At 49.6% G+C, this 19,054-nt stretch overlaps 1 protein-coding gene and 1 non-coding gene across 4 annotated transcripts in view; both read right to left on the reverse strand.

Moving 5' to 3' along the window:
- The window catches only part of POLR3E (RNA polymerase III subunit E), a 42,374-nt gene that overhangs the window by 14,423 nt on the left and 8,897 nt on the right, over positions 1 to 19,054 (reverse strand). Inside the window, exons 1-9 of one of the 3 annotated variants that reach the window (XM_030871459.2) lie at positions 17,054 to 17,190; positions 9,967 to 10,040; positions 8,767 to 8,817; positions 5,459 to 5,536; positions 4,582 to 4,697; positions 4,064 to 4,146; positions 2,141 to 2,248; positions 1,735 to 1,784; positions 1,288 to 1,407 (exon numbers count right to left, since the gene is read on the reverse strand). In XM_030871459.2, the coding sequence (XP_030727319.1) occupies positions 1,288 to 1,407; positions 1,735 to 1,784; positions 2,141 to 2,248; positions 4,064 to 4,146; positions 4,582 to 4,697; positions 5,459 to 5,536; positions 8,767 to 8,817; positions 9,967 to 10,002 (642 nt within the window). In that variant the 5' untranslated portion in view covers positions 10,003 to 10,040; positions 17,054 to 17,190. Of the gene's footprint in view, positions 1 to 1,287; positions 1,408 to 1,734; positions 1,785 to 2,140; positions 2,249 to 4,063; positions 4,147 to 4,581; positions 4,698 to 5,458; positions 5,537 to 8,766; positions 8,818 to 9,966; positions 10,041 to 17,053; positions 17,191 to 19,054 lie in introns of those variants that run through there. The other 2 variants (XM_060284911.1, XM_030871461.2) reach the window with 2 other exon arrangements.
- TRNAL-AAG (transfer RNA leucine (anticodon AAG)) lies at positions 17,384 to 17,465 on the reverse strand. Its single transcript has one exon. It is a non-coding gene; the product is annotated as a tRNA-Leu (tRNA).

Below are 19,054 nucleotides of genomic sequence, written 5' to 3' on the forward strand. Positions count from 1 at the left end.
GAACCTCAGCCAACATTCCAGGCCTCCCTCTGTGATCCAGTTCTCACCCCTGCATCACCTTCTGCTCCAGACACCCACTGTCCTGCTCTGAGGCCAACCACAGGATCAATCCAACCTCCTGAGCATGGCACTCAAGGCCTCTGCGATGTGGCCTCAACCAACTACCCTCCTGCCTTTATGACTACACAGCCCCAGCACCCGCGCCTCAGTGCCCTGTCTGATACAGGAACACTGAAAGCAATGATAAAAATAACAACTAACATTCACTGAGCATCTATGTGCCAGGCCCTGTTCCAATGGCTGTATACATACTCTAACTCATCTCATCCCCAAAATAACTATGAAATTAGGTACTCTTATTATTATTCCCATTTTACAGATAAGGAAACTGAGCGTCAGAGAGATTAAGTAATTTGCCTAAGGTTACACACTAGGAAATAGCAGAGCTTCTGGAAGTCTGACTGACCCAAAGCGTAAGGCTCTGTCAACACAAATCTCTTTCAGGAAGGTTTCAGAATAATCAGGGGTTGCTCCTCCCCCAGAAAAACGCTGGGGAGCCCTTGTCTATGGTGTCTTTGTGAGCTAATATTCAATTGCTTCCCTTACTCAACACAGTTTCGAGGACTGCGCTCTAAGTACAGTAAAAATCACCCTTGGCAGGTGCACAGTGAACTCAGCCATGGGACAGATGGCTGATTCTCCACAGAGCAGCCGATGAAGCGTCTAGCCTTCATTCAGGGCCCACGATACTTAAAAAGTACGTAACCAGGGCTTCCCTGGTGGCGCAGTGGTTGAGAGTCCGCCTGCCGATGCAGGGGACGCGGATTCGTGCCCCAGTCCGGGAAGATCCCACATGCCGCGGAGCGGCTGGGCCCGTGACCCATGGCCACTGAGCCTGCGCGTCCGGAGTCTGTGCTCCGCAACGGGAGAGGGCACAACAGTGAGAGGCCCGCATACCGCAAAAAAAAAAAAAAAAAGTACGTAACCAAACAGCCTCACTGAGCCCGCAAGATGCTCACACTCAGGGAGTGCCCGGGGGGCCACAACCCCCACCAGTGACGTGGCAGACTCACTCCCTTGGGGCACACAGTAGGTGGGAAGGGAGGACAAACTGCTCACAGGGCTTAACCTCTCTCCCTGTGGCACTACCAAGTGGCTACGACTGAATCTGAAAGAAGTTAAATGTAAGACAATGAGGCCACCAGGTAACACTTCCCAGGCACTGGGGCTTTTCTCCCAGGACCCCACCCTGGCCAGTGTCAGCACCGCCCAGGGACCCCAGCTCACCCTCAGGCCATAGTAGTGCAGGTGGACCCAGGGCTCCTCAGCATGCTTCTTCTGCAGGAACTCGTAGGACTGCACGCGGCGCTGGCGGGCCTGCTCCGACTCAGGCCGGGAGAACCGCACCTGGTTGGGGGGCGGGGAGGGGCGGGTCCACAACCTCAGGCCTGGGGCGTTTCCAGGCTGCTGCCCCAGCACCCACCAGGAGGCCAGAGAACCTCACATCTGGGGCATTTCCCACTGCCACCCAATTCAGGCTGGGCAGAGGGTAGGTTATCCCTCCAGGTAGCCCAGCAAGGAGGCTCTACGGCATGGACTCTGTTTCTGTATGTTTCACCCCAGAGCCCATGTTCTCTGCAGACCCTCCCACCCCTTGCTGCTTCCAGGAAGCTGAGCTACAAAGCTGGCCCTGCTGCCTCCCAGGCTGCACTCTCTCTCAGGGCCAGAGCTCACCGTGATCTGTTTCACATCTTCTTCTGCCTCGTCCTGTGAAGAGTCTCCCGCTGCAAAAGAAAAGGCCTTGCTTGCAGCCTCTGTTGGAGGCTCTGCACCCCACCCACCAGGCAGGTCTCAAGCAGCGAAGCCTGTGAATTCTCCTTCTGGACCGACGTAGCTGCCTAAGTCAGTGGTTTTCAATTAGGGGCAATTTTGCCCCCCAGGAGACATGTGGAAATTCAGAGACATTTTTGGTTGTCGTAATTGTGGGGGTGGGTGCTCCTGGCATCCAGTGGGTAGCAGCCAGGGATGCTGCCAAGGATCCTATAATCCATCCCTTTAATACTTCTTGCCATGACCAACCTATCCTGCTAACGTATACAGACAGACAGACAGACAGCAGGGCTGGGGGTCCAGAGCTCACCCTCGTTGGCTGCCTCCCTCTCACGGTGCTTGGCATCTGCCTTATCCAGGTAGGAGAAGCTGGGCCGCAGCTGCAGGATGCCATGTAAAGGTGTCAGGTGGAGCTCACCTGGCAGAGGAAGAAGGGCTTGGACCTGACTCTAGGAGCTGAGGCTGACCCACACAGCTTGGCTCAAGGGAGCTACCAAGGGCCCCAGACTCCCCTAAAGGCCTCGGCTCACTGCCAAACCACCTCCCACCTCTGCTCTAGCCCCCAGTCCTAGAGCCTTGGGACCACCAGGCCGATGGCCATTCCCAACCCGATCTGGCTGTGCCGGACACAGGAAGTACACAAACCAGATGAAGACATGAACGCAGACTCTTCCACCCAATGTCACTTCCTTAAGGCTTGCCTGCAAAGCCTCCTGCTCCAGTATTCAAGGGCCTCCCAACCCCGGTCCCCAATGCCCTCCCACACTCGCTTGTTCCAGCCACGCCGGGCCACTCATCCACACCAAACACGCCCTGCTCTTCCCCCGCCAGGCCTCTGCCAGACCACCCTCAGCGCCTCCCTAACCCCACACACGCCCAGACCTCTCCTCCTCATCCTCCCACCTCTTCCTGTCAAAATCCCACCCGTCCTGTTAAGAAGTTGGCTAGTGCAAACGGGGCTGGAGAGGAGGCCTGGCGGAGCCCGGTGGAGGAGTGTCTACGCCGTCTCTGGCAAAGATCGTGACTTTCTCTTGTGAATCAGACCTGTGCACTGGGAGGCAGTGCAAAGGTAATCAATTTCAATCAAGCCAATGCAGCCTTGAAAGAAAAGAAATCAGACAGACACTAAGGCTCTGTGGAAGCTCTCTGGGACTCCAGAGGGAGCAGAATGCTTGAGACGAGAAGTAAGTAAGTGACTAGGCCTGGCTGCAAGGAATGTGGCTTTAAAGAGCTCTATCCTTGAGACTGGGGTTCAAAATAGAAGAGTATAGTTATTTGACATTACCTTTATTCTATCACAGTTTATTTCCTAAGTGCTCAAATTTCATTTATTGCTTTATAAACTCTAAATACTTATAGAAACCTTGTACTTTTTAATTGCTTTACTGAGATATAATTCACATACCATATAATTTACCCATTTCAAGCATACAATTCAATGTATTTTAACATATTCACAAACTAGTAAACCAGCACCACTATCAACTTTAGAACATTTTCATCACCCCAGAAAGAAACCCTGTACCCATCATCAGCAGTCGCTCCCCATCTACTCTCCTCCCAGCCTCTGAAACCAATAAGCTACTTTCTGCCTCTACGGGTTCGCCTATTCTGGACATTTCATATGAATGGAATCACGTAACACATGGTCCTTTGCGCCTGGCTTCTTTCATTTAGCCTAAAGTTTTCAAGGCTCACCCATGCTGGAGTGCTTATCAGTACTTCTTTCCTTATTATGGCTAAATAATATTCTAACGTGTGGCTATACCATATTTTGTTATCCGTGCATCAGCTGATGGAATTTGGATCATTTCCACTTTTCACTACCATGAATAATGCTGCCATGAACACCTACATACAAGTTTTTGTGTGGAGACGTGTTTTCATTTCTCTTGCGTAGATGGTTTCTAGGAATGGAATTACTGGGTCCTAAGTACCTCGTATTTAAGACAAAATTCTACCCCATCCAAAAGGTTATGCTGTGTGTGTCTGTGTCGCAGGAGGACAATGACCTTTGACCTCCACCCCATCGGGCATGGTAGTGTCAAGCTAAAAGTCCCTTGAGATGCCAAATTCCATTCCCCTGACAATCTGTCATTTCTACAACCTGTCTGGCCTCTGTGGGTATCTAGCATTCGGGGTGTCCTCTTCCTGTCCCAGTCCCCATTCTGCTTCCCTCCCACCCACTCAGCCCTCACAAGCCATGGCAGTCAGGGATGTCCAGCGCGGGTACCTTGCCTGTAGAGCGCGGCAGCATAACGGGATGTGTTACTGGTGGTCTGGGAAGAGCAGAACGTCTGCTTGTCCATCAGCTTCCTACAAGCACAGGGAGGACAGACGTCAAGGGGAAGGAAGCTCCAGGCCTGGGCCTGTAGGCGGAGCCCCCTCCACCCCAGACACCTAAAATCCAACTGCCAGAGACCAAGGCCACAGGACAGGCCACAGGTGCCGCAGGAGGGGAGCTGGGGATGAGGAAACCTCATGTGCAGCCCAAGAAACAAGCAGTGGGTGGGAGCTCCCTCTCCCGTTGAGGGGCCAGCTTGCCTCTCAGCCCAGGAAGAACTTGGTCAGAGGAGCCATCTCGGGAGGGAAGACGTTTCCCACGGGGACGAGTCTGCGCCAGGCCCAGCCATGCAAAGACGGGACGCTGGTGGGAAGCTTAGCTGTAGAGCACAAGGCCTAGGTATCTCTGAGGGCTCTGGAAGGCTCGTATTTGAAAAACGTGAAGCTCGGAGGCCTTGGGGAACTCACGAGGAGTATGTGCTGGTCTCGTCAGCGCAGGCCCCGTCCACGTTCAGCGCGATCTGCTCCCCTTTGCTGCGGCAATAGTTGGGATTCAGCGTGTCGATGGCCATCTCAAGCTCCACCTGGAGGCACCAAACACCCCCAGCATCTATGAGGACCCCAAGGCACAGCCCTCAGGGGATCCCCTCAAACCCACCATGCCTATCTCCCTAACCCCAGTCCCTGCCCAGAAGCAGGACTGACACCATCCCTCTCCGAGGGCCCCTAGGCTTCAGTCCACACAAAAGCCACAAAGCCAAATTCCAATAGAAAAGCCAGAGTGCTTTCTTTGGGAGGGGGTTCATGTAGTTTTGCTTGCCCGCACCCACAATTCCACTCCCCCAAATCTAAATTAGGTGCCAACGTTTAAAAATCAAGAGCTTTTCTCTTTTATCCTTATTTCCAACTTCTTTTGAAAAGTCAGCAGAATTGGCAATACTGGTACAGCTTTTTACATGGCAACAGGGCCTGGAGCGGCAGGTGCCCGAGGAAAGGCATGTCTCCTGTTCCGTCACCCTAGCCCTGAGAGGCACTAGATTCCCCATATCGTGCCCTCTTCGCATTGGTCCTGCCCTGTCCTGTGAACGTGGGTCCACCCACCCCATGTTCTAGTTCATCTCAAGCCTCACTCCTCCCTGGCCTCTCTGGAGCTGCCCACCCCCCTTCTTTCTGGAAGTTTTTCCTCCTGCAGCTTTCAAGGCCCTGAAAGCTGCTGGTTTTCTTCCTAACTCTCCAATCACTCCTCTGCGCTTCCACCCCCAAAAGGCCTGTCTCCTGGATTCTTTCAGCTCCCACCCTACCACCCCTCCCCTCCCTCCACCTCCACCCAAGAGGGTAGCCCCACCTTCTGCTGCTTGGGCTTGATCCTGGCTGAGAGGTGCGGAATGTCATCATAGGTCATCGAGACTGGACGCACAGGGTACTGGGGAAGGGAAGGGAGCCGTCAGTCCACCCTGCCCAGCCCCAGTGAGAGCTGAGCTTCAGAGGCGCTGGCCAAGAATCAATAGCCACCCTCCACGCCCACCCCAGACCAGAGGCCCTCGCTGGTCTCTGCCTGCGTCCCTCCATCCCATTCTCACTGGCTCCACCTGGTTTCCTTCCAAAGAGCAATTTTCAAATGTCCAAGGGACATGCCTAAGCATCAGACAGGCCCCAGCATGCATAGCCCCATGGGCCCTAGGACGTCAAGCGCACCGCCATGGGAGTCAAGAGGAAGGGTCCGAAGTCTAACTGCTAGTTTACAGGCCAACCAGGTGGAGAAGGACAAGGGAAACGAGACCACAGGAAGCAAAGAGGGAAAACAAAACTGGCGAACACTGCTCACTGCTAAAGCCTGACGATGGATCTGTGGACAAAGGATATCACCTGCCACAAAGGATGTTGTGGCCTTTAAACCCTCTGCCTTGCAGCCACTCCCCCTACAGTGCACCCTAAGGGGACTCAGGATGGAGAAAACAGGAGACTGGCCCTAGATAGTTAAGGTGCATAACAAAGGAATGATTTCAATTAGCCCAGACTCCTGCCACTTCCCATACATAGAAAAGTGCTAAATTCATTAACTTGGAGAGTCTGGATTTCTTTAACAAACAGTAATCCAATGTTCTGACTCCCTGGGGTTTTGTTGTTGTTTTGCAAAAACTCCTATAAGTCCTGACTCCTCTCTTACCTCTTCAGAATAGCTCCTCAGGGCTACCTGAGAGGCTATCTCCCGGACTTAAGTCCTCAGAACGACCGCCGAATAAAACAATAAAACATAATTCTCAACTGTTAGTTTGTGCTTTTTTTTTTCAGCCGACAGATCTATGGGAATCACTATCCCATTCTCTCTCCTTTTGCTGATGTGTGGACTTTTCCATAATAAAAAGTTGATGACAGAGAAGGGAGCTGGTCTGCCAGTGACCTGCTCAGAGAGCTCTCTCTGGGCCCCAGTGTCATCAGGTGTGAAGTTATGTCACATCTGAGCATACTGCTCTGAAATCGCTTCTTTTCTCTGAACAAAGAAGGATGTAGAGACATCCTTCCCCACAGACGCACTCTTCCTTTCTTTCTCCCGTGCTTTACATATGCCACTGGGTGGATGGATGAGTCATGGTTTGGACTCACTTGCAAAAGGCCGTGACCATCGCTATGAATGAGCCTGGTGGAGGTGTGGCAGTGCATAAAGTAACCCTCCTTTGGAGGCCATTTGAGATCAGCTGCATTCTAGCCCAAGGAAATGGCTGTTTCCTAAAAGCTCACTTAAATAGCAATACAATGACTCCTCCCTGCTTCCTGGGCTGAAGCTTGGGGCAGGAACTTGGAACTTAGGTCCAGGAACGGCCTGGAGCACAGCTGGTCTGGGCTGAGCCCTGAGCTGGGACAGGCTAGCCCACGACAGCCCAGGAGGCCCCTGGTCTGCCAAGGTCCAGGCAGCTCTGTGATCTCCTGATGGCCGGGAAGCGTGGTGGGAAAGGGTGCCAGTTCTAGAATCAGATGGTCCTAACTCTGCCACTTGCTCCCTGTGTACTCAGGCAAGCTCCTCGCCTCCCAGACCATTCGGAGCAGGGAATGAGGCAGGTGGAGCCGACACCCGGCACTGGGCCTGGCACACTATGAACACACGTGGGTCACTGTCACCACCATCCGTTCCATCCCTCTGCAGTCAGTCAAGGAAGCAGGTGCAGACAACAGCCCCCAGTGCCACGGCCTGTAAAGGCAGATGCCAGGGGCCCAACACCGGGCCGCTTCCCAGCACATGCTTGGAGGGTGCTGCCACCCTGTTCCAGGCCCCTTGTGCAAGTTACTAGCCTCCCTGGGCCTCTTTTTCTTATATGCAACGTGGGGACAAAAATACTTAACAACCTTACTGCTAGGAATGTAAAGTGGTTCAAAACAGTCTGTCATTTCCTCAAAATATTAAACATAGTTTCTATAGGACCCAGCAATTCCACTCCCAGGTATATACTCAAGAGCAATGAAAAACTCTCCACACAAACACTTGGACGGGAATGTTTATAGCAGCATTGTGCATAATAGCCAAAACATGGCAACAACCCAAATACCCATCAACTGATGCATGGAGAAATAAAATGTGGCATATAGGTCCATACAGTGAAGTATATTCATCCATAAAAAGAAATGAGGTACTGATACATGCTATTACATGGAAAAGCCTTGGAAACACCACGTTAAACAAAAGAGCCAGACACAAAAGGCCACATATTACATGACTCCATTTGTATGAAATGTCCAGAACAGGCAAATCCATGGACAGAAAATAGGTTAACGGTTGCCTAGGATCCTGCAGGGAGCGAGGGCAGAGCAGCAGCAAACACTTCCTAAAATAGACTGGGCCGCTGGCTGCACAACCCTGTGGACAGACTAAAATCCACTGCATCTACACTTAAACAGGGAAGCTGCATGGGTGTGAATTAGATCTCAATAAAGCTGTTATAAAATTACAATAGTAACCACCACAGGGATGTTGTGGGAGGAGATGAGTTAACATATGTAAAATGCTTTGAATGGTGCCTGCAGACAGTCTAGGGTTAACACCTGTGAGTGACTATGATTAAACTCAGCCCAGCTAAGAGGGGAGGGGGCAGGAATAACAACTGGGGGGACTCACAGCTAGCAGACAGAGGCGCACCCTGCTGGCGGGAGCTGCCCCAGAAAGCTGCTCCCCGAGTCTCAGTTACAGCGGTGGGGATCACTCTTAGCGCTAACCCTGCACCAGGCAGGTGGTGTTCTAAGCACTTTAATACGGACTCACCTGATCCCCGTGGGGACCCTATCAGGCAGATATTATTACTATCACCACTTTGCAAATAAAGAAACTGAGGCACAGAGAGTTTTTTTTTTTTTTTTTAAAGGAACTTGCCCAAGGCCTCACAGCCAAGCCTCAAGGCCGGGAGACTGTCCCCAGGGCCCAAGCTTTATCCACTACACTGTTCTGCCTCTTAGGGTTGCCTTGGTTTTCCCATCTTCAAAATGAGAGATTACTATTGACCTGCCCATAAAAGCAAAGAAACTGTCTTGCAAAACACCCTCTGTTGCCAAGAATTCTAAGCAACGTGGAGGTTTCAAATTGTTCCTGGCCTACCACTTACTGTGTCTCCACCACCCACCAACACTTGCTTTTTTTCCCCCTTTACCTTTATGTCCTATAATTACCTGAAACAGATAGAGCTTCTCTGCCAGACTTTTGGCCAAGTACACGTCGATCTGGGAACAAGGGAAGAAGACTTAACCAGGAGACAGAACCCAATTCCCAACCTGCCCCGGGCACAAGCATGCTCCTCAAATTTCAGGGATAATGGCTCTGAGGCCATTTGGGGAAGACGAAATAGCTCAGCTGATGCTAAAAATAAAGGGAACCAAATCTCCAACCTGGGTATGTCCAGAGCCCCCTGCCCAGGTCCACCATAACCCAATAAAAACATACTCCGAGGCTGCCCAGATCAGGATGCATCCCAGAGGGCCCGATTAAACGCTTTTCTGATGAGGATGGGGCAGGGGAGGACTTCCTCCCTGTGCCCTCCATCACCTGTCCTGGATTGGCCTGTCTTCAGGTGGTGTGACCTGGCTCTTTCTTCTCAACCCTCACCACCCCTGCCCCACCTGCAGTTTACCTTCCTGCTTCCTAGCTCTTCCTATGAACCATGTTCTCGCCCACCTCCAGGCCTTAAGGATGAATGGAGGCTCATCAGGCACAGGGGAAGCATATGTGACGGAAACAGCATGTGCAAAGGCCCAGAGCCTCTAGGATATGTCTTGGTCTGGGCTGACTCTGGAACCACCGTCTGCATCTTGAGACCCCTTCCTTGTCAGTCTCGCCTCACAGATCCTAAGCTTCCCAAGGGCAGAACACTGCCTGGCTCCCTGCTGTCACAGCCCCCAGCACATCATGGATTCAGTGAACAACTGCTGAATGACCGAATCTGCATAAGAGCGTGAAGAAGAGGGAGCTGTCAAAGCCATTCATTCATTCAACAAATAGTCACTGAGTATCTATTAATTGCCAGGCACTGGACTTGGCTTTGCAGACACAGCGGTGAACAGGACAAAATCCCTGCCCTCATGAGGCTTACACTTTAGTGGAAGGAAACTTATGTGTAGGGGCTGAGAGGTGTTGTGGCCAAACGCAAGGTATGGCCAAGGTAAAGGGCTAGGGAGGGTGTGCAGGAGAACGTCACATGAGGCAGGAGGGTCAGGGAATCCTCTCTGACAAGGTGATGCTGGATCAGACACCTGAAAGAAGTGAGGGGTCGGCCAGGCAGGTATGAGGAAGAGAGGATGCCAACAGGTCCCAGGCTGGCCTGAGGATGGATGGAAGGGACCCCGTCCCGGCAGAGGGTGGGGAACAGCAGTTACCTCTTGTATGACTGGGTCATCCTCTTCATTGGCCATACTAGGGGGGAGCCAGCCGCGCGGTCCTTGGACTCGATCTGCAAGGAGAGCAAGAGGCCTGGACCGTGAGTCAGTTATTCAACCAACACACCTAGGTACCCATTCTGCAAGCAGCCCTGCTCTGGGAGGGGGGAGCCTGAAGCAAACAGAAACTGATCTTATTTCTACATCTATCGTAGAGTCAAAAATGGACAGCCCATTATACACCCCGTCGGCCAAAAAACAAAAAGAAAGCAGGCAGAAACCACCAAGCAATGGGTGTAAACAGGTCACCACATGTCAGCTACACCCATGGGAAGGAATAAATGACCAGTTTTGGGAGTTTCTGACCACTCACAAAGAATTCACCACCAGGCAGGAGGATGGAGGCTGGCTGGTCCACAGCCATGATGAAAACACTCGAGAAGTAATCGGGGGCCATGGGGAATCTTTAGAGAGCCTGATGCACAGCAGGAAGAGCAGACAGTCCCAAGACTTGGATTCCAGGGTGACTCCATCTCTGATATTTGATTTTCAAGCTGACTTTGAACCCAACCCCGAGTGAGATGACCTCCTTTCTGTGGTTTTTCTCTGTGTGTGTGTGCGCACGTCTAAAAATGACCCTCTTCACATACATACTCTTCTCTTAATTGTCCCCATTTTATAACGAGGAGACTGGAACTCAGAGATGCTTTTATGTGTTTTACCCAAAGCCACACAGGAAGCAAGGGGACCCACTGGACCTCAATGCCAGGCCATCCAACTTCAGGTCGCAGTTACAGGTAGGGGAGTTCAGAGGAAGGAAGGGCCTTCCTGCTGGGGGAAGGGGCATTTGGGCTGGGCCTTGAAGGACAGAAGGATTTGGACAAGCCAGGAGAGCAGAGGGGAAGAGGGACTCCAGGCAACAGGAAGCACTTCAAGTACCTGAAGGAGGGAAGGCGGCAGGTCGCCATGGTGGAGGGTGAGTACACTGTCCCTCAGTATCAGTGGGTAAGGGGGGATTGGTTCCAGGACCCTCAAGGATACCAAAATCTGTGGACGTTCAAGTCCCTTACATAAGATGGCACAGTATTTGCATATAACCTAAGCACATCGTATACTTTTCTTCAATAAAAAAATTTTTTTTTATTGGAGTATAATTGCTTTACAATGTTGAGTTAGTTTCTGCTGTACAATGAGGTGAATCAGCTATATGTATACCTATATCCCCTCTCCACTGGACCGCCCTCCCACCCCACGCCCCCCAACCCACCCATCTCGGTCATCACAGAGCACCGAGCTGAGCTTCTTGCGCTTTATTTATAGCATGTTCCCGCTAGTTATCTATTTTATGCATGGTAGTGTACATACGTCAATCCTGGTCTCCCAATTTGTCCCACCCTCCCCTTCCCCCCCACACGTCCACACGTCCGTTCTCTACCTCTACGTCTCTATTCCTGCTCTGCAAATAGGTTCATCCGTACCATTTTTCTAGATTCCACGTATATGCGTTAATATACAATATTTGTTTTTCTCTTTCTGGCTTACTTCACTCTATATGACAGACTCTAGGTCCATCCACGTCTCTACAAATGACCCAATTTCGTTCCTTTTTTTCTTTTTTTAATTGGGGTATAGTTGTTTTACAATGTTGTGTTAGTTAGTTTCTACTGTACAGCGAAATGGAGTTCCCTGTGCTATACAGCAAGTCCTCATTAATTATGTATTTTATACATATTAGCGTTATAATGTTAGTCCCAATCTCCCAATTCATCCCACTCCACCTTACCCCCTTGGTGTCCATATGTTTGTTCTCTACATCTGTGTCTCTATTTCTGCCTTGCAAACCAGTTCATCTGTACCATTTTTCTAGATTCCACAGATGTGCATTAATACACAATATTTATTTTTCTCTTTCTGACTTATTTCACTCTGTATGATAGTCTCTAAGTCCATCCACATCTCTATAAATGACCCAATTCCGTTCCTTTTTATGGCTGAGTAATATTCCATTGTATATATGTACCACATCTTCTGTATCCATTCATCTGTTGCTGGACGTTTAGATTGTTTCCACGTCCTGACTATTGTAAATAGTGCTGCAATGCACATTGGGGTACATGTGTCCTTTGAGTTATGGTTTTCTCAGGGTATATGCCCAGTAGTGGGATTGCTGGGTCATATGGTAGTTCTATTTTTAGTTTTTTAACCAACCTCCATACTGTTCTCCACAGTGGCTGTATCAATTTACATTCCCACCAACAGTGCAAGAGGGTTCCCTTTTCTCCACACCCTCTCCAGCATTTATTGTTTGTAGATTTTTTGATGATGCCATTCCAAAGCAATCTACAGATTCAGTGCAATCCCTATCAAATTACCAATGGCATTTTTCACAGAACTAGAACAAAAAATTTTACAATTTGTATGGAAACACAGAAAGACCCCGAATAGCCAAAGCAATCTTGAGAAAGAAAAACAGAGCTGGAGGAATCAGGCTCCCAGAATTTAAACTATACTACAAAGCTACAGTAATCAAGACAGTATGGTACTGGCACAAAAACAGAAATATAGATCAATGGTACAGGACAGAAAGCCCAGAGATAAACCCACGCACATATGGTCACCTAATTTATGACAAAGGAGGAAAGAACATACAATGGAGAAAAGACAGCTTCTTCAATAAGTGGTGCTGGGAAAACTGGACAGCTACCTGTAAAAGAATGATATTAGAGCACATGGTATATTTTAAATCATCTCTAGGTTAATTATAATACCTAATACAATGTAAATAGTTGCCAGGCGCAGGGCAAATTTAGTTTCTGAGGTTAGCTGAATCCATGAATGTGGAGGGCTGACTGTAATTCAGCTGGGATGACCCTTCATATTCCCAAAGGGAGGGGATGGGCACAGTTAGAAAGGCACCTGGGCACCCTCCAATCTCAGCAGTTCCCAGACCTCTACTTTTAGGTAAGACCAGCTCGATTCTTGTCTTATCTACCTAACATTTGAATGGTTTAATACTTAAAAGAACATAAATATTTTCACCATGGGATTCAATGGCCGGCCACCAAGCGGAGTCATCTCGCTTATTCCAGATATACATTCCAGGCGCTGAGAATGCTCAGGACAAAACAATGGCATCATCCTCAGTGCTTCTCTTCCTCTCGCCCCACACCAGCAAATCCTGTCAGCTGTGCCTTCTAAGTATGTCGGGAATCTGCCCACCCCCACTGCCACCTCCATCTCCTGCCCGCCTTAGAGCAGCAGCCTCCTAACTGGTCTCCCTGCTTCCACCTTTGCCTCCTACGGTCTTTGCTCACCCCACAGCCCACCCCACAGCCGGCAATCACATCACTCCTCCGCCCTCAAAGTCTTCCCATCTCACTCAGAAATAAAAGACAAAGTCTTTTTCATCCCATGTGAGGCCCTAGACAACTCCCTCCCTGACCCTTCTCCTTTCAGACCTCATCTCCCACAGGTCTCCTTCCCTCCCCCATCCCTCACCTCTGGGCTTTTGTAACTGCTCTACCAGCCCCCATAACCTCATGGCTCCCTCCTTCACCTCTTTCAGGTTTTTGCTCAGATTCTACCTCATAGCTAAGACTTTCCCCGTCCACCCAATTCAAAATCACAACACCCCGCCCCGCCAGCTCCTTCCCTGCTCTGGTTTTCTCCGTAGCACGTATCACCATGTGACAGTTTATAGCTCTGTATTTATTATCCATCCTCACCCCCACTGCCAATAAGTGGTAAACTACATGAAGGCAGAGATTTTCATCTATTTCGTCCCTTGCTGGCCCCCAGTGCCTAGCACACAGCAGGCACTCAATACGTACGTGTTGTCTGAATAAGTAAACCACAGGAATGCCATTTAATAGGGAGCTACCATAGGACTCTGAGCAGAGGAAGACAGTAGAGGGAAGCAGGCTACCTCAACAGTTCGGGATTAGAAGACTAGAAGAAAGTCATAAACCCCAAATGCCTGTTACCGCCCGGACAGAGGGCAATGCATGGGAGAGCCTGAGACCCCACCTCACCTGCCAAGGATCATAAACGTATGCAAAGTACCTACCTTCTCTCCAGCTGGCTCTGTGGACAACTGAGAGATTGGGGACTTCTGGGTGAACCAGGGAACCGACGTAGGTACTAAAAGGGTACGGCCTGGGAGGATCCCAAGACAGGCTTTCTCAGCTCTTTCTCTATTGGCCTCTCCCCAGTCAAGGAGGAGCTCAGGAAGGATGGTGCTCCTCCCTCCAGATAGAATATATGATTCGGTTAATGCAGGGATTATCACCTCCCTTCATCCTCCCAGGCAACATCATCCAACTCAGGGGCTTTCAAGTTTTTCAGCCTAAGACCCACAGTAAGAAATCCATTTCATATAAACGACCCGGAATATACATACAATTACCTCACTAAAACAAGGTTTCACATAACCATTCATTGTCCCTACTACATCTGATGCAGTGATGATTTTTATCCTCACTCATTAAAATTAAAAATACTGGTTACAAACCCCCTAAGCTGATTTCACATCCCACTAATAAATCTTGATCTGCAATTTGAAAAGTACTGCTTCAACAAGTCTTTCCTACCTCCAATCCTCCCAGAAACACCCAGAGCTATCCTTGCGGAAAAACAGATCACATCATTCCCCTGCTCAAAACCCTTCAACTGTCACATAGAATAAAATACAAATTCCTTTCCATGGCCCCAGGGCCCCATACGATCCTGCCGGGCCTACAACAAGCTAAGCCCCAGCCTGTCTCAGGAGCTTTGCACACCACCTATTTTCCCCAGGTCTTTTCAAGCCTGGCTCCTTTGCACTAGTATCACCACCCCCACCCCCTCCAGGAACAGACAGGTTCCCGGACTATCCACCTTAAAGAGCCCCCCACCCATTTCCAGTCACTACCACATCCCCATTTTATTTCCTTCATGGTTCTTATCACAATCTGGAACTACCTAGTTTATTTGCTTATGTGTGTCTGTCTTCTGCACTAGAACGTAAGCTCCATGAAAGCCTCTCAGTGCTTCAACCATAAAATGGAAATGATTATATTTACTTCATCAAGTTGATATGGGGATTATTATCTTTTTAAAAAACTGAACAATGCCTGGCATGGAGTAAACACTCAGTATAGTACAAAGAATGATGGAGTGAATGAGTGCATGAAATCAGGCAGTTACAGACCTTTTACCCAGTGAGCCTAACTCAGCCCCATCCAGAGACGAGTGGCCTCAGGGTTTGGGCCTTGTGGACACTTGAGGATAGAGGTGTGGCCTATCCTCTCAGGCCACAAGACAAGCTTCCCCAGCAGCAGTGACCACCTTGGCCTCAACAGGGTGTCCTGTGGCCACAAGGGTACTCCCTGGTAGTGGCTCCACGCCATTGAGCACAGAAAACATCCCCTGCCAGGGGGCTGCTCAACAAACGGAAAGGGGACAAGAACACCAGGTGAATCTAAGGAAGGGTCCAGAGCAGACGAGGTGCCTGAAAACCACAGCTGGGTGCATCAGTGCTGCACCCAGCAATCCAACCTGTCCGCCAATCAGAAAAGCAGAGGCAACTATGAATAATCTCCAGTTACTAGAGGGAGGGAGACAAGGTGAGGACAATATACAATGTGAATTAAGAGGAAAGGGCCCCGGGGCAAATAGTCTCAAGGTCTGGATTCTTATTGGCTGTGTGCCCCTCGCACAAGGCATCTCCCTCTTTGGGTCACCCCAGTTTCCACCCCTGTTAAAAGGAGAGATGGCCTAGGGGCAGGAAGAATGAACTCAACTGAGTCGGACCCTCCCTTCTCTAAGGACTTAATACTCAATCTCATTTAATCTGCTCAATAGCCCTTATAGGGCTGTACCATCCCCAATTAAGAAAGTAGGAAACTAAAGTTCAGAGAGTAAGTAACCTACCCAAGGTCACAGGGCTGGAGAATGGCGGATTTAGGACACAAACCTGAGTCTAGCTGATGTCAAAGAGCCTTATTCTCATTCTTAACGACTATGCTGAACACTTTTTTTAAGAGGAGGCAGGATGGCATAGTGGGTAAGAGCCTGGACTCTGGAGCGGAACTGTGCAAGTTCAAATCCCAGGTCCGCTGTTTGCTACCCGTGGTCCACCCGGAGCAGTAGTACTGCTCACTATTTTCATCCCTAAAATGGGGATAACGAAAGTACCGACCTCAGAGGAATGTGGTATAAATAACCTATGGGAAGGTTTGTTACTACGTGGCCCAATGTTTTCTTCCAATATAAAAAGGCAGGAAACACAGCCACGAAACTAACTGCAACCTGGGGCTTCTCCCGTCTTACCCTATTGGGCCCTCACCACAAACCTATGAGGTAGGTAATTCTATTATCCCCACTTCACAGATAAAGAAACTGTGGCGACTGCTAAGATCTCCTCTTTCTGCCCCCAAGCCCAACGATTCTAAAGGTAACACAACAGAACGACCTTTTTTATTTACTGGTTTACGTGCTTACTGACACCTCCTCTGATCAAATGATCAGGGCCCTATCCGCCGCACGTAGCTGGCTCCCAGTTAGCCCTGAATGGTGGCCGGAATAAATGAATGAAGAATTCCGGGCCTAGCCGGACGGAAGCTAATCTGGGGCGAGGAGGGGGCCCGGGCACCCTTCCCCTGCCCATCAGGGCGGGCCGCCAGCCCCGAGCCACACTGTCCAATGGGTTTCGCCTCCCTCGCGGGTGGTCAGGCCCCCTTCTCACGCCCACCAAGCAGCCACTGCCACGAGCCGCCACGCCGGCAGGACATCGGCTGCCTTCGGACAGGTGCTCCCGTAGGAGGCCCGTCTGAGCCGGGCGGGGCAAGGTGGCTGGACCCTGAGTCACCGCCGGCAGCCTCGGCCGCGGCCTCACCGACTGCCGGGCCGAGGCGAGGTCGGAGCCCGCGGCCAGCCCTGGTCTACTGGGCCAGGCTGCCCGTCCTTCCCGCCCGAGTCCCGGGAGGCCGCCGGCCCCTTGGCACCGGGTGGCGCGGGCCTCCGGGCCTACGCGGCAGCCCCGCCCAGGTCCACCTCGAGAGTGCGGCCCGGCTCCAGCCTGGGCGGGCGCTGCCACATCGGCACTCACCTCTCCGACGGGCCCGCGCGCGGGCGGCGGCAACGGCCCAGGTACCCGCGGGCTACACAGGCGGCGGCGGCCCGGCTCTCCTCTCAGGCAGCGGCCATGTTGCTGGTGGAGAAACTCGGCGGACACGTGGGGGGAGCTAGCGGGGAGGGCCCTCGCGCTTCCTTTTACCCACAATGCCCCGCCCAGGCGCGCGCGGGCCCGCCCCCTCCGCCGCTCCATTCATGCGGGCAGCCAGCCGCGCCTGGCAGCAGGGGGCGTCGTTGCAGCCGCGGAACAGAGATGAATACGGAACCAGACACGGAGGCAGCAGCAACAAAAAAAAACTCACTTTGGCAGCGGTGGGATTCGAACCCACGCCCCCGAAGAGACTGGAGCCTTAATCCAGCGCCTTAGACCGCTCGGCCACGCTACCCAGCTGTGGTTAGGCTCTTCTAGGAAACTACTTAATACATTTATTTGCAATTGCAGTTCATTTCTGTGGGAGTTTGTTTCATATGTGCTTTACCTTATCCCTGTAGAACTATTTTAGAACATGCCAGGTACTAAAAAGAAAAATATTTGCTCAAATATTTAGACCCATACTTCTGAACAGGTCTTAGAATGAAAAGCACTTTAAGAATCTGTATTCTGGGTAGGACGTTTAACTCGGAGACGTCAAGTTAACTCACATGGGAGAAATGATGGATTTCAGCAGTAACCCGCACCAGGGGCTTCAGAAGCCAAACCACGGGAACTGGTGGGGCAGTTTTCTCTAAAAAATTATGTGTTTTAATTTTTAGTTACACAAATACTATGTGAATTGTTGCAAATATGAAAACTTTGCAGATACAATACAAATGTTCTTTTACCTTTGGCGTCTATCGTAAGTCCGCAGAGGTAACCATTATACAGCTTAGCATACTGTATATCCTTCTGGATCTTCTACTGTGAATTTATATGGATATATATGGATACATTCATAATAGATATATCCATAGAAAATAGATGTTTTGGTTTTATTGTTATGGGTTTTTACATAAATATAAATATTATCATGCTGTTAGTATTTATCTGCAACTGTTTTTTCACCCGACTATGTTTTTTAAATATCTATTCATGTTGATATATAGATATTTAAAAATACAGAAAAAGTACAAAGAAAAAATAATCATCCATATTCCCACTACCTAATATTGGTGGCATTTCACTTCCAATTCTTTTCCTATGTATATGCTTTTTATTAAAAGTGTGAATACGTTGTCCTTTTAAAAATCTATTAAAAATATTAGACAATTACAAACAAAAAGAATTAGACTATTACAAATGAAAATATAACCCCTTCCCAAACATCTCCCTTGGCTATAACTATTATGAATTTGATGTGTATCCTTCCAATTCATTCTTATACTTTCATATCTATCTATCTATCTATCCTTGTGTGTGTGTGTGCATACACCCATGAACAATACATAGTATGATCTTCTTTTTTTGCTTTTCATTTACATAAACCTTACTACGTTGTACCAATATCATTCTGCAACTTGCTTTTCTCCTCCAACATTATGTTTTTGATTTATTGTGACACATTTAGATCTAATTTATTCCATACTATGAATATGGACATTTAAGTTGTTTATATTAAGTTGTTATATTCTAGTTTCTGGTTAATATCCAGTTGGCAGACACCTTGATATTTGGGCATTCCATATTCCTCCTCTGCAGTTCCTCCTTAACCCATTTTTTTTCTCCAGCTACCTTTAAAATAAGTATTGATATGCAAAGACTACATTGTACTGGGAGAGTTTGTTACTTTTAAAGAAATCTTTAAAAAATACAGAAGCAGCCATCTCTCTAGGCCAGGCATTGTTGGGGGATCTATAGTTCTTGAGATCAATAGAAGCACTGATCTACTCACGGTGTTTCAGTACCAAGAGGCACTGTGTTTGTGAGTTATGTGGCGAGTTTTCCGAAAGGAAATATCCCCATGGTGGAAAATAATTGCTGGAATCTCCGCCTAATCCC

Source organism: Globicephala melas, chromosome 15 (assembly GCF_963455315.2).
Source record: "Globicephala melas chromosome 15, mGloMel1.2, whole genome shotgun sequence".
Taxonomy (NCBI): Eukaryota; Metazoa; Chordata; class Mammalia; order Artiodactyla; family Delphinidae; genus Globicephala; species Globicephala melas.